At 46.0% G+C, this 23456-nt stretch overlaps 1 protein-coding gene across 4 annotated transcripts in view; it reads right to left on the reverse strand.

Moving 5' to 3' along the window:
- IARS1 (isoleucyl-tRNA synthetase 1) overlaps window positions 1–14231 on the reverse strand; it is a 94419-nt gene extending 80188 nt beyond the window's left edge. The window contains exons 1-6 of one of the 4 annotated variants that reach the window (XM_084214406.1): window positions 14188–14231; window positions 12435–12524; window positions 9627–9746; window positions 8981–9137; window positions 8416–8535; window positions 5600–5682 (exon numbers count right to left, since the gene is read on the reverse strand). In XM_084214406.1, coding sequence (XP_084070532.1) covers window positions 5600–5682; window positions 8416–8535; window positions 8981–9137; window positions 9627–9745 — 479 coding nt within the window. In that variant the 5' untranslated portion in view covers window position 9746; window positions 12435–12524; window positions 14188–14231. Of the gene's footprint in view, window positions 1–5599; window positions 5683–8415; window positions 8536–8980; window positions 9138–9626; window positions 9747–12434; window positions 12525–13840; window positions 13878–13925; window positions 14067–14187 lie in introns of those variants that run through there. The other 3 variants (XM_084214407.1, XM_084214409.1, XM_084214408.1) reach the window with 3 other exon arrangements.
- Window positions 14232–23456: the final 9225 nt, after the last annotated feature.

Here is a 23456-nt window from a genome sequence, read left to right on the forward strand (position 1 = left end):
GAAAAAGGCTCCACTTTACTTTCTATAGAACACTGCCTACTAACAGCACACAAAAACTACTCAGAGAAACACTGAATATTTAACTCAGCTGTAAATATAACTGTAAACTCAGGGAGTTGCTCAGGAAAGGTGAGCACTAGTGGAGCTGCCAAGCTCCCAGTGCAGGCCAGCATCTCCCTCCTGTGGCAATCCCATCCCACTGCACAGCCCAGGCTCCAGCTGTGCACTCAGAGCAGGGATGGGCTTCAGAGGAAATCCCTGCCCTGGGCATCATCCTCCCTGCCCTGAGATCCACCATCCCTATCCTGAGATCCTCACTCTCTGGAGTTTGTCACAACCTGTCCCCTCACACAGCCATTCCAGCAGAATAAACAGAATTATATATGAGTCAAGACTGCTGTTTGATGCCATAGCTCTCATTACCACTACACAAGCTCTTTTGTTATCTTAAAAAGCACCTAAAATGGTTTCTTTAACAAAAAAGCTGCTGGTGTGTGACCAGCAGAGCTGCAGAGATGATTCCCAACAAGCTCCCTGCAGCAGAGCCCACCTGAAACACAGCACCTGCCAAAGATGAGATGGTTCTAACAGTAAGAGTCAGTGACAGGTGGGGATCATGTTTTGATTAAAAAGTTATCCCAGTATTTTAGACAATAACCTCACAAAACATGGTTTAACCCTTATGTTTGAAAAATGTTGACATTTTGCAAGAAAGGGCCCCAGGTTTGTAAGCCAAAATTGAAAATGCAGTGCCTTCTGGAAAAAAAAAATCTAATGAAACCACAGAGCTCCTTTCTAGTGACAAACAAACCATTTACTCATAGAAATGAGAAGTCAAATCATCTTTCTCTAATTCTGCTACATTTCTCCTCACACATAAATAAATTTAGCTGCATCCTCTTGACTGTGGGAGCAGCACTCAGACCTTTACTGAAGACAAATGCAGTTTGGGAAAAGGTGAAATTCAAGATGCATATTTCAGCTTCTTGTTAAGAGAGAATCTGGTCCCTAAAGGTGCAAGGAATGTTGAACTTGCAAAGTGGTAAGAGTTTGTTGTTCCTGAAGTGTCATGAGGTTGGAGCCCAGTCAATAACAAAGCCTTGCTCTCCCCAGAACTCCCAAAAAACCAGAACCTTCCTGCAGCATTTGTTCACCCAAGTCACACACAGAGCACACAAACAGCACATGGATACAACCAAACTCCTGCAAAGGGAGTTTTTGCTTCCAAAAGATACTGAATCAGTCAAGGCAGCACTGCAAACACCCCTGGCATCCCACACAGCATCCAGCATCTCTCACTACCCAAAAGCAAGCTGCACTTCTCAGACACCTACATCCAGCTCACATCAAAGAGAAGTTTTTGATCTTGGAGCTTCCCGAGCCCTTGATGGCATTCCTTTGAGGGATCAAGGGGCTCTGTCTGCAATGATCAGTATCTAAGGGTTTGAGAACTCCAATCTTTCCAGAGAACTACCTCATAACTAACACTGAGATTTATTTTCAAACACATATAAAGTGTTTCCCCCCCCTTTTTTCCCTCTTTAAAGAAAAAACAGCAGGAACTGTGAACAGTTCTGTGGCCATTAGGACAGAAGGATCTAGAAGTCTATGATTTCAACATATCCATGGTACTTTAAGTAAATGGACAAAATTATTGCTGTGTGACCTCACATCAGTTCACACGAAGATAAAAGGACAATTTTATAGCCTCTATAGACCTACCAGACAAATCCAGGAACAAACACCATGCTATGCAAGAAGCCCTGTCATTTTAAAGTTCAGCAAACACTGCATCCCCACAGCATCATGGGAAGCAGAACTCCCAAGGAAAAGGTTTTCCTACAACTCATGGACAACACTTGAAAAACAAGAGGAAATTAAAGTGAAAGCAACATGCAAAAACAGATGCTTAGGGACAAAAAAAAAAAAATTAAAAAGTACTCAAAAAACACTGGATGTGAGTCAAAAAAGCATAAGGCTAAGTGGAACATGAATTCCAATAACAATCACAATCTATCTTTAGAATAGCAGCTTGGAAAGACAGCTCCTGAAGAAAGTCAGGAGAGTATTTCTTTGTTCCAGGAACAGGAATTGTTGAGTAAAGAAGTTGTCAAATTCTGTGTTAAACTACCACTGAAAGCTTTAAAATCCTGGCATACAGAGATCATCCTGTTCCAGGTCTATCCTCCAAGCTGTAATCTTCAGAACTGTGTGTTTGTTGAGAGATTCTGGATCAAGCCAGAAATGCAAACTACCTGCATAACAGTAAATCTGAACATCTAAAACTGATGCTAGACTTATCCCAAAGGTCAGCCATAGGACTGCAGCTTTCCTCCTCTAAAATACAGGTAAGGAGACACAACAAGACTGGAATGGTGAGAAGGTAACAACAAGGGGACTAGAGAACTTAATGCACAAAAGAAATACAAGAATGAGGGGGAAAAAATACAAGTAGCTCATAGAAAAATGGACAAACCACACTTTTCATCACCAGTATCTCTCTAGAGAATCATTAGTCATGGAACACACAGAATACAATAATGATTTCTATCAGGAGAAATCTATTTCTAGAAATCTATTGGGAGAATTTCTGTTCAGAGATCTGCTGCTCTGAGATCATTCTGGTTTAGAGCTGAGTGCTGGGCCTGTCTCAGGGCAGGCTGGGTGTGAGCCCAGCTCTCCCTGGCAGCTCCTCCCAGAGCTCTGTCACCAAGGGCTGTCTCTACCAGGCTCAGCCCGCAGTTGCTCATTTGGGCACTAGATGGTGACAGGAATCTGCTCGAGCCACCCTTCAGAGGAGCAGGAGGAGAGGCCAAGCCCTGGCATCACCCCGGGAACAGCAGAGCATCCCCCTCATCCCTCCAGCTGCTTCCCAGGGGTGAACTCACACCCAGCCCACACCTGTGCAACAACCCAGCACTGAGGACAACCATTTAGAGTTATTTCAACCCCCAAAGGTTTCTTTCAGACCACCTCAGTAAGAAGTTTAACCTCCCATCAAACTCCTCTCCATTTCATTGGATGTGCCTTTGTGGCTGTACAAAACAAAAGGCAAGAACATATTCCATGTTTGTGCTATGCCAGCTCAAGAACATCACTCACTGCACTGTTCCAGTGAAGGGCACTTCTTAATTGAGACCCAAGCTGGCTGCAGGACAAATTGTACAGAATTAGAACTTAAAAGTTCTATTTAAGTTATTCAGTATATGCAGAACTGACTGGATCTTAACATGCAAAACCAGTGCAGTATGACCTCTCACTGACATCAACTTTCAATCCTCCCCTGAAAAATTCTGCCAGGATATCACAATTTTACCAATGAATGTTTTGCTCTAAGTCAAAATTTAGCAGGCTAAAAATTTAGTTTAGTCAGTCATCATATGACAGCATCAAAATGCCAAAAAAGTAGTCATTTCCACCAGACCAATTATAAAGATGAGAAAGAAATGCTCTCTAGCATTCTGAGCTTATTAATATTGTTTTGTAGAGATACTGTACAACAGATGTATTTGGTGTCCGAGTCCTATATACTTCAAATCTAAATTATTTGGATCAAAGCAGCCACTACTGAAAACAACATTTATTACAAGTATTAGATTATTTCACTGAAATAGAAACAAGGAAGAAAACACCACATGTCACAAAGAAATTCCAGTTGAGGCCACTCCAGAGCTGCAGGAAAAGCTACAGACCAGAAAAAAAACAACCTAAACAGACTGGTTTAGCTGATTATATGACTAAAGACAAACTCCTCACCATATTTTAACCACAAAAGCTACAGCTGCCATGCCCACTCCCATTTTCATAATCAGGTTTTTTTTCTGGGCTTAAAATCAGCATTGTACTCCCACAGACAGAACAACAAGGTCAAACCACTGGACAGGCCAATATGGTCTCCAGGGCAGTCAATGCAGAAATTAAGCTGCAGTTTCTCTTTTGTACATAGCTGGACACTAAATTTTAATTTTTTTTTTAAAGAATTTCAAAAGGAGTTTAGAAAAAAATTGAATCAATTGTGAGAGACGCATGCTAGAACCTACAGCTCAAATTAACACTCCTGAGGGACATGCAAAGTAACTTCAGTAACACCTTGTGGGTCTGATGATTGCCTGGGTAACCATCCAATTGATTTAATTTTTAGGAAATTGTGCATTACCCTGCCAAAAGCACCACTCTAAGTGCAGTGACAGAGATCTCTTTAAGCATTATCTCCTTCAGGCCTGAGACAGTCCCAGGAGACTTTCCAAAAAAAAAAAAAATTTTTAAAAACAGAAAATGTTTCATTACATGATTTAACAGAAATTTCACAGTATCAGGAAGCAAAAAAAGTACAAAATTAAAAGGCTGTCTGCCTACATGCTTCCTGAAAACTCATTGAGTTTTCAGATCCAATATAATTTAGAGTTTGTATCAAAGCAGGCATTAGAGGAGGTGATCTCTGTAACACAGGTCAAAGACCAGAAACTGCCTTTTAAAGAGGTGATTGGAGAAACAAACCATCAAAAAAAGGCTTGGGCTGCTGAGAGAGACCCTGCAACTAGCTCAAAGCAGGTTTGGTTTTTAAGCTGCCAGTTAAACAGGATTTGAGGTGCCACTAAGTATTTTTGTAATTTACAAAATGAAGGTTTCTTGTCAGTTTTGGCTTTATAATTATGCAGGGTTTCTTCAGCTGAGTGAGTTAAACATCTGCTGCCTTCCCACCATCTCTGCACTGCTCACTGAAATCTCACTGGCACTTCAGCCCTCTGCAGTGGCTTCAGGGACATCTAAAAGGTCTGACAATCCAGTGTCATAACTTTATGAAACTGACCATGCAATTAAAGCTGATTAGTAATGCTAATACTACCAAATATTCAATAATACTGTATTATGCACATAATTTGCTTTTCAATGGCTTTTTGTCAGCATGCACTCTGCTAAACCTCTCCCTGCAATTCACCTTGTCATTCTATCACCCAAAGGACTCACAGCTGCCATTTCTTCACTGTGTTAAACCAACCTGATCATCCTTAACCTGGAAGGTTTTCTTGTCTTTTGAAATCCCAACAGGCACCCTGAATACACTGCCAAAACACCCAAACTTTATTAAGCTCTGCACCAGAAGTCCAAGACAGTTGTCAAATTGTGCTGCCAAGAAAAAGATAACAGCATATTCACAGCCTCTAAAATCAGGCTTGAAGAAGAGGTTTGGAGCTAAACTGAGCTTGGACAGTTTGCCATTTACAGCTGACAGTGTGAAGAACATCAAGAATGCAGAGCTAGAACGTAATTTCCTAAACCAACCAAGGACCATATTAATAGATCTTCAGAACTGCTTTGAAGTTGGCAGGGAGCAGTATGATTTCAGGGCTCACTAAAGGCAGTGTTGGTGCACTTTATTTTGCAAAGCCCTGCTACCCTGAAGAAGGAAAAAATGGGACAGTTCATTTCATCACTTGAACATCAAGAGATTTCACATCACTTTAATTCCTCTGCCTGATGTTTTATCTGCATTTGGCATCTTCTGAACAGTTCTAGTGATACATGGACCAACACATGTTTGCAATGAGTGAAGCCTTTCTCACATTTCAAATCCCCAAAGCAATGTGTGTTCACTCACCACACAGACTCCATGAACTCGGGGTAAAGAGTTTTATAGTCATTTTCAAAGTCAATCCAGCGTCCTAATCTGGTAACACTGAACTGTTAAGACACAAAAACAGAGATTGAAAGGCATCTTAATAATGCATTGTCACAATACATTACCAATATTTATTCTGTAAAATAAAAATCTGCTGGGTTTTAAGTGCAGTGTTTGCTCCATCTCAATGAAATACATCTATCAAGTATTTTAGCCTGACTATAGTTCCAAACAGTGTATTCATACTGGCAGAAATATGGAAGGAATGAAACCATGAGATGGTTATTTAGAACCAAGGTCACACAACAGGCAAATGTGTTCAACACAGCAAAAACAGTAGATCACTTGGATCATTCATCAGATAGAAATAGTGGATCACTCAAGGTTCAGCCAAGGTTCAAATGCCTGAAAATTGCTTTTCATGACAGTGGTCACACTTCTATTTTTAAGACTACTTGTTGCAGAGACAGTGAAAACCCAGAAGTCTATCAGCTTTCAGTTCCATGAAAACATGATGTAACCTAAAGACAAAGCAATGCTGAAAGAAATTGATACATGACAACTTATCAAACTCTTCCAGGGCCAGCTGCCTTCTCTGCCTTCCCAGAGCCACGAGAAGGCTGCCAAAGCCCCAGGAGTGACAGGTGCCAGCCCCTGTCTCAGGACAGGTCATGGTCACATTCAGTCACTAATGAGGAATGAGCCAGCTGTGGATTCACTGGGACAAGTGGGATTTCAGAGCTCTGCAGAGAGCCAAGGCAGGGACACCTGTCCCAACACTGTTACACAGCCCACACTGAATGTCAAACCAGCCAAGGGAACACAAAACACGTTCATTCCCTCACCTCTGCATTTTCATACAACACCTGAGCTCCTGACATGGATCAGTTTCCATCCTGGCCTTTAAGCCAGTCTGACACTCCACTAATAAGATCCATAGCCTAGGACTGATTAGCACAAGGAGTCACAAAGTTGGAGCATTATGTTTGGCCTCAGCATCATGAGATATCCCACAGCCAAGGAACCTTTTCTATTTTTTCATAAGGCTCAAATATTTGCTAACCACTCCAGGCAGAAAATAAACACTATCTAACAGGAATGTTGGTAATTCCTCTCCCAGCACTAACCCAAAACATCTGAATTAAACAAATTTCATTATTTTTATTTATCATCTAAAATACACACATACATGCACAAGTTTATGAACAAAATGCAAAATGCATTCACCACCCAAAAGATCAAGTGCTTGGACTAACCAGCACTGCAAAAACACCAGCTGCTGAAGCACAGCAAGTTAAAAGGTATGGAAAATGAACCACAATGTTCCAGGTGTGGCTGGGATAGAGTTAACTTTCTTCTTCATAGCTGGTACAGTGCTGTGTTCTGGATTTAGGATGGGAATCACGTTGTTAACCCACTGCTGGCTTAGGGGCTGCTGAGCTGTGCTTGCCCTAAGCAAGGAGTTCTGAGTTTCCCAGGCTGTGCCAGGCAGGAGCTGGGTGGGAGAAAAGCCAGGACAAAGAAAAGCCAGGACAGCTGATCCCAACTGGCCAAAGGGACATTCCATAGCACGGCACATCGTGCCCAGCAGAGAACTGGGGGACTTGAAGCACTGTCAATGGCTGGGCATCACTCAGCAGCCAGACTGGGCATCACTTGGTTTTCCTGGCTTTTATTCCTCTCTCTGTCCTCTTTTACTATTATTATTAGCATTAGCATCATTATAATATTTTATTTTGTTTCAATTAAACTGTTCTTATCTCCACTAACTGGTACTTGACTGCCAGCTGGGGTTAAACCACCACAACAAACCAGAAAGAATCTTGCTATTTTTATTTCTAAAAGCAACAAAGAATTATCAATGATGGGTTTGAAATACAACATTTCAGAGTGTAATTTAAAAAAACAAACTGTCTGCTTTTCATCCAGCCACTCACTGAGGTTTAGGCCCCAGTTACTCTACCCAAGGCACCTCTGGTTTCTTCATGCTCCTCAAATGGTCCCAAGGGCAAGAGGCAAGTGATACTCAAGTAAGAAACTCCTATTTCCATGAAAAGAAATACAGCAGGACTAGAAACATGCAGAGGAGTGTGATGAAGTAGAAGAGCCTTTGCAGGAGGAAGAAATTAAAATAATTAGGACTGTTCTGCCTAGGAAAAAAAAATATGGTTAAGATAAAGCTTTATGGGAAATCTTTTTAGAGAACTACCATTCTTCAAACTTGCAGATACCAACACTCTCCCTGTATTCCTGGAAGGAAAAGCTGACACCAATATTCTCTGGGAAGACTGAGGGTTTACCCACACCTCTTGTGACAAAACCAGATGTGAGAATTTCTGTTCTTTCAAAAATACAAGCTGCTGCCCTGCACTCTGGCAATGAAAACACTGTGGGGGAGGAGGAGCAGAAAAGCAGCGAGGTTAATGTTCATTTTCATTAATGGCTGTGTTAGAAAACCAAAAACAGATCTTTCAATTTTCTATACAAGAGAAGACACAAAGAAAGAGACAATGCTCAACATATCTGTTATTTGTTCAGTGTAGCTCATCAGACACTTTGAGCTCCAGGTAATCTGCCAGTAACCCCCTCTTGACAGCACAGCAGTGTCTGTTCTGAGCCACAAAAGGGCTCTTTTTGTTCCCTTTTCAGGATCACAGGGGAGAAACACAGGAGCCTAAAGACATGAGATTTATGCACACAATCAGACAAAAGGATGAAGTTCCCCCTGCCTGAAACACTTCTGCACAAACACATTTCTAAATGCTCAGCAGAACGCGGGCTGAGCCTCCACTCACCTCCCACTCCTTGGCGTATCTCATGACAATCCCTCTGCACTCTCTGTTGTAAGCTTCAATGCCCATCTTTGCCACGTCCTCTGGCCCTTTAATGCCCAAAGTCTTGTCAATCTCATATTCCTGGGAGCACAGAAAACAACCAAACAAAACATCCTGTTAGCAAAAGCCTTCAGGATTGCCCTGGATACTTTATGTGTCCTGTACATTCTAATGAGGCTCAGGGGCCTCCTTTAACCTTTTGGATTTCATGGGAGCTGCACCTGAACTAGGCAGGGATTTCAAAGGCTCACCCTGGTGTGACTGTTTCTTTAGTTTCTTTAGAACAACAAACAAAACATCAGTTTCTGAACTATGAACCAAATAAATGCAGGTTCATAGCAATGACCAGTAGGAAGCTCCTGAACTCACCACACACAAAAGCCACAGAAACACACCGGACAAGGAACTTCCATTTCTTTTTTAGCAATGTCAGGTACAAAAGCAACAGAAATATGAGTGATAAGCAGGGAACAACAGGGCAAGAGGAACCTACAGAAGTATCTGCAGGTAAATTCATGACACATACCACAGGCAAGCCGTGGCAATCCCAGCCAAACCTCCTCTCAACATGAAAACCACTCTGATGAGCAAATCTGGTCACAATGTCTTTGATGGTTCCTGCAAGAATGTGGCCATAGTGGGGGAGCCCCGTGGCAAACGGGGGGCCATCGTAGAAGTTGAACCTACAACACAAAACATTCCTCATTAAAGCAAAAACCGAGCAGCAGGCTCAGGGACAGGTGACTCCATGCTTACACTGCTTGTGTTTCACTTGGAAAATGCCCATTGCTTCCTCCTCCATGATCAGCCAGCACAGGTGCCACGCTGGCAGTGGCTCTGAAGGGAACATTCCAAGCTGTCCAGCTCCTACCACTGCCAGTTCTACCAGGATTCTCATGGCACACCCCAGCACAGTGGGAAGAGCTCTTTGTTTACCTCCCCATTTCTATTACAAACCCACCAGGCAGGAAATTACAGGTTTATTACAACTGTTTGAACACTGCTGATTCTTCACCAAGTGAAATATAAAGGCACAGCAGCATGAGCCAGGCCTGCTGCTGGCAAAGGGAGCAGCTGCTGTTTACAGAACCAAGGAAAAACAAAGAGTAATTACAGCCAAGCCAACCCTGCACTGCCACACACAATTGCTACAGCTTTTAACAGATTCTTACCTAGGTCTGTTCTTTGATTGCTTCAGGCATTCCTTGAAACAATTTAGATTTTTCCAAAGCGTCAATATCTTCTCTTCCTCATTTGGAAAATTTATGTTTTCTGGAACTTGTTGAACCATTCTTTCCCAACAAGATCAATAAGAGAAAAATACATATTGAACAGAAGTGAGAAAAAATAACTCCACAAATACAACTTTTATCTTTCAAATCCATATCGCCAATCCCAAGAGCCCGATTCATTGCAGGCATGGAAGCAAGCACTCCTCCTAAAAAAAGCCGAATTTTGACTGACTCACACCAAAGTTTTGGAACAGGAAAAGGATTCTCCATTCATTCAAATACGATTGTTCCCTTTTTTATCATGCTTTTAGTTCTGTTTCCCAGAGAAAAGAATCAAAGGTTAAATTATGTTTTGGTTACAGGGGCTTTTTTCTTCAGGAAAAGCTTCTAAGTTCAAACTGACCCTTCAGCACCAGTTTGTATCAGAGTTTCACTTTAAACTACTGAAGAAGGGGCTCCTTTTCCCTGTACATCTATTCACAAACTGTTTAGATGTTTAAAAGAGCATTTTCCATCAGGTTGTGCCAGCAATCTCAGATGCCCCTAAAAGCAGCGAGACTGCAGAGAGCACAGTTGAAAAATTGCAAAGATGAACATGAGTTTTGTAAGTACATTAAAACTAAGCCCCAACAGGCCACTTCTGTACAAGCAACACAGGGAAGAGGAATTCTCACCATAATTAGGAGCATACAGCAGTTGCCTAGTTCCAGCTATGAGATAGAAAGGGGTCAGATTTCAATAAAATGCCACAGCAAGAGCTAAACAAAGCTCTGGAGTGTATTAAGACAGCAGCTCCCTAACAGGAGAAAATTGGTTATGAAGGTTGTAACAGATGATGCTAGAGAATAAAAGGGTTCTTCCACCTCTCGCTTTAGAGCTGCTGCTCCTGAGCACACTTACACCACAAGTAGCTACTACAGCTTGGAGCTTCACTCAGCAATAGAGAATTACAAGTAACAGCACAAGGCCTGAGTGTTAGGATTTACTCAGGTTTGTAAATACTAACCATAAAGCAGCAACAAAGGCAAATGCATGAAGACAATTCTTCCAGTTACAGCTGAAACTCCAAAACATTTGCTTAAACAGAACGCAGACCACCACAAAAAATGCCAGCTCAAGGCTTGAACCCCTATGAAAAAATGTGCTACAGACCAACTCCACCACTTTTGTATTCATGGCAAATCATTCTCTCCACTAATAAACCCAAATTATCCTTTATCATATTATTATAATTGAGAGTCCCACAACCTGGTGCAGAGGCAACACAGCATTTGGAGGGGAAATCAGGGGCTAGCAAGGAACACATGGACATGGTCTGGATGTATTTTACAAGGTAATAACCAGCCTGAGCACAGTGAGTTACTCTCCACACAACCTGCAGGAGAGTTTTCACCATCCTGCCTCAGAGCACTGATTAGGCTGTGTTCTTTCTCAGCGACTTGATCAGAGAGACAATGGAAATGATAACAGAATGCAGCCTTAAAGCTTTTATCTCCCACAAGCCAGCTGACCTGAGGTTTAAGGATCTGCATGTTCTACTCAGCTCCATGTCATATTCACATTCTCTGAAAAATCCCTTCACCCAGGATTTTTCTCCTGGGAAGCTGAGAAGCCTCAGAGAAAAGGGAAATAATTATTATCTCATTAGATTTTCCTGTGTTTTGCTGCTCTGGAATGTGTTTGGAGCTTGTTTACCACAGGTGATTGTTTCATTGGTTTCTGGTGTGAATTATTTTGACTTAATGACCAATCAGTGCCAAGATGTGTTGGGACTCTGGAGAGAGTCACGACTTTTATCATCTTTTAGCATTGAGTAAGTATCCTTTCTGTATTCTTTAGTATAGTTTAGTATTCTTTAATATAAAATAGTATCATAAAATAATAAATTAGACTTCTGAGAACATGGAGTCAGATTCATCATTCCTTCCTTTGTCTGGAGGAAACTCAAATACAAACTCAGCTGCAGGATCTGCACGTTCTACTCAGCCCTCCCAGACCAGTGTACCTCCAAAGGGCTGGAGCCTGGCCAGCTGCCAGGTGTGAGGAAGCAGAGCAGGCTGGTTTGGGTGTGCCTGAGGCAGGGCTGAGGAGGCTGCTCACGGCTCACAGCCTCCCTGCGTTGCCACAGAGTCACTGTGGGCCCATCCTCCAACTGAAGCACTGCACGGGCACAGCAGTGTCCAGCAACCACAGGGCACAAACCAGCCACACTCTCAGCAACAGCACAGGTTTATTGCATCAGAAGCAGGGGGGAATAAACACTCTTGGGAATTAACGTGCAACCATCACTAGAGGTTATTTTCTCCAAGTTGCAAACCAGAATTTTATGGAGATTTAAAATTTTAAACAGAATTTTAAACAGACTGACTTAAAAGGCAAAAGCACATTGAAAAACTTGCCATGGCTCAACATCAGCTGAGAAAAAAAGCCAAGATCTAAAAATAATTTTATAGACAGAGGTATGAATATCTCTACAGCACAGAAAGAAGCTTATTACAAGCAATCTAGGTAATTTCAAACACAAAATAATGAAGGACAACTTCATTACTTTGAACACAGACTGATCACAAACATCACAAACTGTATTACAGAAATTATACAAACACATCTAATAAAACCCCACTTTCAGACAACACTTCACATTAAATGACATCAGCAAACACATGAAGGGTTCTCTGTGCATTTTCTGCTGATAAGAAGTGTTAAAGACAATGCACCATTAAGAAAGTTTTTATCAAGTACACTCACTTTTCTAGAGGATAACAACATTCACTAGCAAAGGTGTCAAAGTTTGGAGATTGTACTACAGCAGCCTGAGACTTAATCTGTGCTTCTTATCTACAAGAGAAAAAAAACATGCATTAAATCCATAAAAGCAAGTTCCCATGTACTTTTTTTAAAGTATTATTTTTTTAAAACAATAAAAACTCAATTAAAACACCACTATGAATGAAGTGAACCCACATTTGAGAAATATTGTTGTACTTCCCATACATCAGATATATGATTAAAACAAAGTGGATTTCATTATATTGATCATTTTGTTGACTGAGAAGTATAAAAACACAGGATGAACTAAAGGTTTACAAAAGATTTCTGATACCCAGGGGTTTATGATCAGTCTCTTACTCTTGCTCCAGTCACCTTCTCCCACAAACTATTTTGTAAAAGAGACCAAAGCTCCCTCCAAATACAAGGAGCTTCCTTTCTCCACCTACAGCTGCTTTCTCCAAAGTTAAACAATGCTCTATTTTCCATAGGCCTCCTATTTCTGCCTTTTTAGGTACTGTTCTGGGCTAACATCAGTCTAAACCATTTACCTGATCATCAAAATTCTCCATTTCGAGAAGGAATGGAAACAACCAAGTTTAAAACAAAAGGAAGGAAGGATGGGAACAGAATGCTGAACTACAGCACAAACATTGCTTCTAAAAACCTTGTGCTGGTGTCTTATACAGGGAATAAAACTGCAACACTAGCCCAGCTGTCCCCCTGCAAGGTTTTCCCTTAACACTAAAGGCCAATTAAAATGTTGCTAAAGCAATTAGCACACTCATCAATTAATGCTGTCCTTAGATACAAACATTTCATGCTATGCAAGAGCCCAGTTTTACACTGTATCTCGTGATGGCTTAAGAAACGTTTGTCATCATCATCATGCTACCTTGATTAAAAATGTAACATATCACTGTGAACAGAAGAAATCTAGGTTATCTTGAAATAACTTTCAACTACGTCTTTTTAATAAAAACTCAGAAACCAGTGTCAGCTGAGTTACTGAACACTGCTTTTATGTGCAGCTGCTTTCTAAGCATGTCACCACCAAAGTCTCCAAAAGGCTCCCGGGGCGTGGAAGCCAAGGTTTGCTGGAGATATCAAAATCACCGCAGCTGCAGCAATAAAAAGGGTGCATTCATCAACCCCCCAGTTAAAAGAACGCTGAAGGGGATGCTTAAGACATACTACACGCTGTAAGGGACCGTAAGTTCTTTGTACAAATCACTAACGAAACCAAGACCTGCTAGCTATTAAGCCCTGCAATAGAAATCACTAATGAAACCAAGACCTGCTAACTATTAAGCCCTGCAAAAGAAATCACTAATGAAACCAAGACTTGCTAACTATCAAATCCTGCAATAAGGCATCAGGCTAACCTTTAATAAGTACCTCCTAGAAGTAATCCCTAAATTGCCGAGAAAGCAAAGAATCCGCACAGCACCCAGGCAGTACGACACGCACGTGAACGTGACGCTGAACACAAAACACGAGCTAACAACGCCCAAGGCCGCAGGGAGCTGCCAGTCCGGCCGGAGCCGCTCCCGCGGTGACAGCACCGGCACTGCCGGGCCGGGAGCCGCCGCTCTCCCGGGACGCCCTGAAGGTGCCGCTGCCCGGCCAAGCGCCCCGGCACGCCGCTGGAGCCGCCGGCCGGCCGCAGGAAGCAAAGCCCGCCCGGCCGGGCCGTGAGGCGCCGAGGGTCCAGCCGGGCCCCGCCGCTCACCTCCGTCCCGCCATGATGCAATCGCGCCCGGCACAGCATGGCCGGAAGCGCCGCCAGTGCCACGGCCAATCAGCGCGCGGCTCTCTACGGCCGCACGAAGGAGCTTTGTAAGACGGCCGCCCATTGGGCGTGACCTCACTCAGGGCGGTGCGTCACGGCGGCGCGAGGCAGCTCGGGAAAATCTACCCGCGCGCCCGCCCCGCGGCTCCTGATTGGGCGGGGCGGGGCGGGGGCGGGGCCTGGGGAAGGGGCGGGAGTTCCCCTCACGGCTCGGGGCCCGCAGCTGAAGAGCGCCCTGCCCACGGACCGAGCTCCTTTCGGCCCCGAGCCAAAGCCGGGCAGGAGCTGTGCTGGGTGTGCTGAGATCCCTACCCGGCTCTGACCCAGCGAGACCAGGACGCTGGGCTTCTCCCAGTAACTGGATACCAAGGGCCTCTACCGAACTCCTGTCGGGAGCTCGACCTTACCTCCGTTAAAGGGATACTCTGAAATGTCTCAAGATAACACTTCTTAAGGCTGTAACTGCAACAGAAGTTCCTCCTCTGCTGCTAAAAGAAAAAAAAAATTAAAAAACCAACTTGTAGATGGGTTCTTCCATGTCAAAGGAAACTTAACGGTTTGAAAAAATATTATTGCTGGCTGGCAGCCACTGAGAAATTACAAAACATTTCATGATACATTAAAAAAATATTTCCTCTGCTTTTCTAGTGCTGAAAACGCCTGTGAAAAGGCTCTCGACAGGGAAAAATAGAAGTGAGCCGGGAGGGTGAGGTAAGGAGATTTCCCAGCCTGCACACCTGAACCCTGCCCAGAACAGAGCCTGGGCAATGAAGGCCAGGTCAATAATGGCACAAACAGTTCAGCTGCCTCCAGATAATGACTTCAAATCACTCTAAAAACTTATTTACTCATAGAGATGTAGGTACCAATAAAGGTTTCAAGAAAAGCTTTAGGTTTTGATTTGCAGGACTGGGTACAGGATGAATTCACTGCTCTGTGCAGGGCAGCGTCAGTGTCTGGATTAGAGATAATCCAGATGTGAAAAGAGACAAATTACCTGGAATTCTCTCCTGCACAAAGTAGCACAAGGCTCCTTTCTACACACAATTTCCTACATCCTTCTAGAACAGCTAAAAGAAATGCAGACTCAATCTGCACCAAGCTCAGAGAAACAGGAGAGAAAATGGGAACTGAGGCCAGAGTGAGCTGGGCTGAGCAGGCAGACAGGAGAGACCGGGTGCCTGTGGTTGCCAGGGCAGCCCCCTGTACAAACACAGAGTTCTGGGATGTTCTGTATCCAGGAGGGAAGTTTGGAGTGGCAGAAGTTTATTCAAGCCACACTGCTGCCTAATACAGCTGTGAAAAAGCCTGTGACAACTCGGGATGTGGATTCTACCCCATGATGTGGCATTTCTTTATAAACACCCTCACGAGCTCTGAGAGCGCTGCAGCCTCCCCCTGCTCTGACCTGCCCTCAGATCTCAGGCTGCAGATTTCAGACAGCTGCTGCTTGCTCCAGTGCCAACCCCTTCCATTTTGGCCTTTAGTTTGTAAAACACACAGGTGATAACACCAGCTGAGTTTAAATGGAATACCGAATAATTCCTGAATGGAATTTGAAACAAACACACTGCTTAGAAATACACACTCTAAAGCAGCGAAACAGACAAATGTGGGCAATTTGGTTTTGGAAATGTTGACTTCGTACTTAGCCCAAATCCAGACTTTTACCTTGTCTCTCCCTGTTTATTTTGTACTTCTTTGCCCTTCACTGTTAATTTGTAATAAAATGTTACCTGCATGGGAGTTGCTGCCCTTGTTCATGCACAGCCTTTACTCAGGAGCATTTGGGCAACGCTGAGCTTGTTTACCATGAACAGACTGGGAGGGAGGGAACAGGGGAGTCACTGTCACATTAGTTATATACAGGGCAGAAAAACGCCCCCTGAAACAAATTGGAAAATCAGGGGAAATTTGTAGTAGAAGCACCAAGGCCCAGCACAAGTAACTGGGACATTCCCCAAATTACAAGAATGAATGTCTCTGCTCTCGTTTTTCACTCTAGACTGGTAAAAAAAGCACCGATTCAGCCGGAGAGGTTAAAGGGAAGAAAAAAAAAAAACCAAAAAAAACCACCGTGAAACCTCAGGAGGCGAACCCCCTGGCACGAAGCGGCTGAGGGGAAGGCGCGGGCACCATTTTGTGGGACCCGCGGGAAGGTCACCGCTGGCCGGCGGTGGCGCCGACCGCAGCCTGGAGCTGCAGAGGAAGGACAGGCACTGACACTGAGCGCCGCGGCATCTCCAGCGCCCGGTGCCGGTCTCAGGCCGCCCCTTCTCCCTCCCCGCTGCCCCGCGGCCATTTCACCACCACCACCCCCCCCACCCCAGCGCCCCTCACGGGCGGCGTACGCAGTTTGCGTAGCGCCGCTGCAAGGGACGGGAGCCATACGCGGTTTGCGTAGTGATTGGCGTAGCGCCACTGCAAGGGACGGGAGCCGTACGCGATTTGCGTGGCGCAGCTGCAAGGGGCGGGCGGGCAACGGTGCTTGCGCGGGGAGCTGAGCGTAAACGGCCTTCGTGAATAGGGGATGAACAAAATGCGCCCGCAGCTCTGAGCCAAGCCAAAGCGCGCCCAAGGGGGAAGAGATCCCGGGATAACCCGGGATAACACGCGACATACGACAGCGCGAGCTGCGGTGACGCGGAGCCCTCGCGTTCCCCGGGCGCGGAGCGCCAAGTTTGGCGGGAACGGGCCAGCTGAGGAGCGGCTGTGCCGCCCCGGGCTCCCCCCGCGGCGCAGCGGCAGTTGGACTGCGCCGGAGGTGATAACTAGGGGCTCCGCGGAAGCGCGTCGGCAGTGGGCGCGGGGCGGCGGGCGGTGTGCGCGCTCCCTGTGCGGTCCCTGAGCTTCGGCGCTTTCCCCTCCCCTCCCCTCGCTCGCTTCGCTCCCGGGCCCTGCCCCGGCCCGCTGTACCCAGCGCAGCACTGACAGCCCGGCAGCGCCCGGCCGGGGAGTAGGCGAGACCATCTCCGAAGAGGCGGCTTGGAACCCGTCAAGCTGCCCCGCAGCCCGCAGCCGTTCAGCCAGGCTATGCGCTGCCAACGGGCTCCGCTCAAGAAAAAAACAGAGCGGATCGTGAAAAGGTAGAGGCGCCCGCAGAGGCCCCCGCAGGGCTCTTGGGAAGCGGCCGCTCAGCCCGGAGAGAAGCGGAGGACGCGCCGGAGAGGCGACGGCGCAGGAGCAGCGCGGCGGGGGCGTCCCGGCGCCTCGGAGCATGTGAGAGGCCGGGGGGCCGCGATGCTGCGACGCGCGGAGTTCATCGTGTGCCCGCCCTGGGAGCCCGCCCGCGGCGAGGGGGTGCCGGGGGGCGCCTCCCCGACGCCGCTGAAGGGCGGCGAGCCCCGGCGGGGCGGCAGCCGCTCCCGTTGGCCGCCCGGGCGGCGCGGGAGGCTCCCCGGCGGGGCGCGGAAGCTGCTGGGCAGCCGCACGCACAGCCACTTCCAGCACTACCAGCACCAGCAGCTGCAGCAGCAGCACTGCCGCGCCTTCCGCCGCTGCCACCGCCCCGCGCGGCCGCGGGTGCTGCTCTCCCTGCGGCCCGTCAATGTGCTGGGCCGGCGGGCGCCGGGCATGCGGGCGCCCCGGAACACCAACCAGTTCCTGATGCGGGAGAAGTACCAGCTCATGCACCTGCGCTCGGACTCGGTGGGCACCGAGAGCGGCGGGTCGGACTGCGAGATGGACCCGCTGGACATGGACTCGTACCTGGGGGTGCTGGAGAACGCCCGCGGGGCGCTGATGGAGTGCGCGGGGGAGCCCGGACCCGCCGCCCGCTCCCCGCCCGCCCGGGCCGGGGCCGGGGCCGATGCAGCCGCGGGTTCCCCGCAGGAGGAGAGCCAGCAGTACTTCCCCTCGGAGGACGATGTGATCGAGAGCGAGCTCTTCATGGAGAGGGACTTCGACGAGTTCTGCAGCAGGATCTCCTGAGCCCCGGGACGGGAGGGAGCAGAACCCCGCTGGCTTGGAGCCTTTCCGCCTCGGAGGGGGGGAGAGGTTTATTTATTTCTCAGCCATTCCTTTGCGTTTTTGTCAGGGGGGTTGGCTAATTTTACAGATGTGCGTGTGTAAACAGGGGGGAGCCCCCCTTGTAAATAAAGTGAACTTTTCTGAAGGCGACATCAAACCGGATCGCGCTTTCTGGGTTTTGGGGGGGAGCGGGGGGGGCGCAGGGACAGCCAGAGCCGCCGTCGGGGGCAGTGGAGAGACCGGCAGGGAGGGAGGGGACGGGCAGGGACCGGGCAGGGGGGCGGTGACGGCCAAAGTCGCGGCGGAAAAGTTTCACGCCTCTCTGGCACTCGCCACGATTCTGGTTTACGACGGCAAAGTCGTTTGATTATCGCGGAGGGCGGCCGAGGAAGCGGCCCTTGACACACGGACACGGGGGGGGCGACAGCAGCTCGAAACCCGGCAGCTCCGAGCGGGAGCCCTGCCCGGCCCCTCCGGCTCGGCCCGGCCCGGCTCGGTGCGGGCACAGCGGGAAGGGAAACACCAAAGCCATTGATCGGCCCCGCAGGTCTTCATTGACCCTCCCTCGCTGGGGAACGCTGGGGGCACTTTGGCCGGAGCTTCCATGGCTGACCCGTGCTCCCGACAGCAGGTTTATTTCTCTTTTACCAACTACAGCAGAGGGAGGAATGTCTAGAAAGAGGTTTAAAGGGCCACCAGCTGAAACTTCGCCAGAGCCAGTTAGTAATCCTAAGTATTTAAGTACCGTGCAGGGAACAGATCTAATCAACATTAAACTCACCAATTCCCTGAGAAGGGAACGAGGAGGCATCAATTCCACTACAAACGGTTAAAAATTACAGCAGGTAGCTGGAACATTCCTGGAACTTGTTGCCAGGGGAGAAGAGAGGGACATTGTTTTAACAGGTCTGAAACAGGAGATGCGGGGCCATCATTTCTCGTGGTGCCTCCTGCTCCCTCGGCTCTCTGTCTCGGACCCTGTGCTTTCCCCCACGTGAAATCAGTGTGCCAGAAGGACAAATGGAAGATAAATTTGCAGATAAAGGTGTCCCTGCCCATAGCAGGGGATTGGAACTGAGTGATCTTTAGGGACCCTTCCAACCCAAACCATTCCGGAGTTCTGTGGGATGTTTCTTGCAATTACAGACACAGAGACAGGAGTTAACTGTTATCCTTACAAAGGAAACTATTTTAAGAAAAAATATTCGAAATTTGTAGTACCTTAGTTGCAATCCTATGGAAGGAAATGTCCAAAGACACAGTTTTCTTCACCCTTCTTAAGAAAATAAAACTGCTAAACACATTAAGACCAATATCATGTTTATTTTCTTTGGAATTAGCCAAGTGGTCTATACATACAAACTTCAGTTTGTTTGATGCAGGGTTGCATTACAGCCATGCTTATTCTGGGAATTTCACTCCATGGGAAATTCCAGGAGAAGCACAGGGAGAAATAAACCTCTCACATGGGTAAATGAAACCTAAGTTTGCACCAGTTTGGTCATCAGCAAGTTTGTATTTTATTAATGAATCCAGATCTGCACTAACATGTTAAATTAATGGTTTGAATGCATGTTTTCTTTTTTTTCCCTGACTCGTGATTTGAACAAGTATGACAAAAACTCCCTTAGGAACACTTAGTTGGAACTTGGCCTTCATGCTGCTGGTGAATTTGCATCATAAAATGGATGTGCTTGGACACAAGCAAAGTAAAGCAGGAGTGTAAATTAATAAAAGAGCACAGGGCCATAATTACAGGTCACAGAGAGCCTGACAGAATTACAGACATTTTCCACTGGGGAAGGGAGCCCTGTGTTCTCTCCAGCTGACAGAGACTTGCCATCAATGATCCATTCCTGTCGAAGCACTGGAAGTTCCTCCAGGCACCAACATTGCTCCCCTCCCAGAGGGAATTCTCTTACAGACCTTTCCCTGGTGTGTTACTTGTGTTACTCAGATCTGGCTTAATTGTAATTTTTTTTTTTCCCTGTTTCCTTCCCTTCTCACTTGAATTAGGAATTTCCTGAGTGTTTGGAAAGTATCTGCCTTGTAATAGCTGCAGACATAAATAACACCTTCCTACTAGATTTGAAAGTACTTAACAAAGCTGAAATTCCAAATATAACCAAGTTCCTCAACATCAAGGCTGGGAAAAGAAACCAAAAGCTGTTGCTCCAGAAGAGCACCCATCAACCCAGTGGCCAATAAACTCGCTCAACTCAAACTTTACAAAAACAAGCTTTATACATTCCTAGGATTTTTCCTTTATAGACACACCTCTCATACAGGTGAGCTTTACAAATTTAAGCAAATGTGATGACCAGAACCTTATACATCAAGTCTTCACACTGGTGAATTTTTGTTAGGGGTCCAGCTGGAAGTCACTTCTAAATAAATACAAACGACTGGGAAGTCCAAGGCAAACAGGAAGAAAAATTAAGGTCTTTGTTACAACACAAAGGGTTCTGTTGTAACCTGTGTAAGGTGTTTTTATGGCCAGTCTGGGCACAGGATGACTTAGAATTTTGTAAACCTTCCTGGAGAAAAGAAGAGTTTGGTAATGTTCTGAAGGAGGCAGCAGCATTTATTATTCATTATTGTCATTTCAGCACAGTGCTGAGCAGGTGCATTAGCAGTTTGTGGGGCTGTTTGAAGTCTCCAGCACGACAGAAATGCTGATTTTTGCTGAGGGACAGTGATGCTGCACAGTTCCTGAAAGGTCTTCAACCACATTCCTAGAAGAAAAGTAACCATGAGTGGAAGAAAATGGTCAGCCTGTCACCCCTCATTTCCAACTGTGCATTTGTCATGGATCTGAGGATGTTCAATTATCTGAGGATGTTCAATTCAACATGGGGTGATAAAAAATATATTTTCTTAATTATCTGCTGTAAAAGCAGTGACCATTTTGCTGTCATATGTTCCAATTACATTCAAGTGTCTCTGGTTAATTTTTCTTAGTTCTTGTATTCTTTTCCAGGCAAAAACTGGTATCACATGAAGAGAGGCTTCTATCTCCTCTTCAACAAACACTTTTGCATTTCATATTATCCTTAATGTTAATGATCCTTTTATCCTGAAATTTCATAGTGAAAAAAAGATCAAATGTTTTATGCAATTCAGAATAAGCCAATGAGTTCAGAATAAAATTTTGATTTATGTGCCACTCCTCCCCGTGTTTCTTCAGGAAAAGAAACCCAAAGTCTAACAGCAGCAGATTGAAACTGAAATAAATAAACACACTGGCTGTTATTCCCAGCCAGTTAAAGGTCTTTTCCAGATGATGAATCCTTTATTTAATAACAACAATTTAATCAAAAGCTGATTCAAAACAATTAAAATTCCAAGCACCAGAATAGTTCCTTTCAATACAACCAGCAACTTGTGCCAAGAAAAGAAAGAGCTTCCTCAGGCCTGCCTGAGCACTTCAGGCAGGGTGAGGAGACTCAAGGAGGGAAGTGCTACAGGAGCTCTGCCCCACCAACATCCCAGCCCAGCTGGAAAATCAGTCACTGATCTTTGCTTCACTGGGTGTCCAAGGCCCCAGAATACCAAGGAAATGTGCTCATTTTGCTGCTTCCAGGCTTCTTGCAAGAGTTAAGTCAGGGGTAAAAAATGTGCCAGATCCTCAGCAGTGAGTCAGGGCAGCCGTGCTGCTGCTGCCGCCAGGAGCAGGGCACGGTGGAGTTTCCTGCTGGCTGCCACCACAGACACTTGTCCAGACCAGCATTTCCCAGTTATGGTGCTCCACCCCGTTTCCCTGCACAAATGAACTCTGCCATGCATTGCTGTCCTTATCAGCCAAAGAGGAATCCTGCAGGCACAGTGTGCTGCTCCAGCCCCAGGCCTGCTCCCCCCTCGGGCCATCTCCAGCCAGGTGTGCCCACCCTGGGAATCACAGAGAACATCCTCTGCCTCCTGTGTTTGCACAGCTTGTTGCCACAGGATCCTCAGCACAGCCCTGAATGGAGCAGGGCTGTCAGTTGAGCTCATTTACCAGGTCAGTGAAAGATTCTGCTGTTCCCCTGCCAGGCACAGTGAAACCATCCCTGTCACCCTGGGCCTGCCCGCAGTGCCCACCCTTGCCCATGGAATCTGTCAGTGGAGCAGGAAGATGGATGATCACTCCACAGCTATGTGGCACCTCCTTGAAGTCTCACTGTGTTTACTGCAGTTCAAATGCCCAGCAGTCTTTCTGCACAGCAAAACCAACAAAAGCATGCTCCAAATCAGCTGTGTCCTCAGCACATTTCCATTTCCTGCAACACCTCACTCCCTCAAAGCAAGGAGACTTTGATGTCCTTTGGGAAGAAGCTCCCCAAGTTCACCCTGGATTTCCCCACACACTGACTCCATCAGGCTTGTGCAATGCCTCCAGAGCTCTTGTGTTAGATCTGCTGAACAGCCAGTCTTTATCTCATCTCACCAATGGTTTTATAACCTCTCCTGCATTCTAAGTTGTCTCTTCTCTGAACTGAAGGCTTCTGGCATAATCATCTCTTTCTCACACTGATCAGCCCTGGGATCCACACAGAATTGTTCCAAGGGTTGCATCTCCTCTTGCAGACTCTCTAATCAGTTTCTGAGTCACTGATGCTATCTAAACCCTCATTATCTACAAATGCAATCTTTATGTTTTGGCTTGTAAAATTACAGGTGACTTGTACCTGAAAATGTCTTGCTCCTAGGAAAGTAATCTTTTATAACTGAGATCACTTCATTCCAACCAAAAGTTACTTGGTTGGTAAATTAGTTTTACCTACCTAGTTTTAATTGATCTATGGATCAATTGCAATAAATAAATGTTTCTCTTTTTTAAAATTTTGTCCAGGAAAATACAACTAAATGCAATTCTAAATAGAGAGAATTTTGGTTCAGTATTGGGAAGGAAGGAATATTTCAAATGTACCATGCTTGCCAGGTGGAAAACTTCTTGTGGTTAACTGAATGTAGGTGCTCAGTTGGATTTACCATCATAAAACTGGATCCAGCAGTTTGTAAACAGGGAAAAAGGACTTGCTTCTGAATGGGATAAAAAAACAAGAAGGAAAATAAGATCACAGCTCTCAGGTACTCCTTATCAATACGCAGTACAGAGAGAAAACCCATTTATAATGATTTGAGAAGCCAGAGGAGGAGTGGGGAAGGGAGGGCAATACTTCGCTGTCACACCACAGTCCTAGAGTCACACTACCCCAGTCTCAGCTGCTGGACACTCACAAAATTAGAAGATTTCCTTC

This window comes from Fringilla coelebs (assembly GCF_963513975.1).
Source record: "Fringilla coelebs genome assembly, chromosome: 13".
NCBI classification, from domain to species: Eukaryota; Metazoa; Chordata; class Aves; order Passeriformes; family Fringillidae; genus Fringilla; species Fringilla coelebs.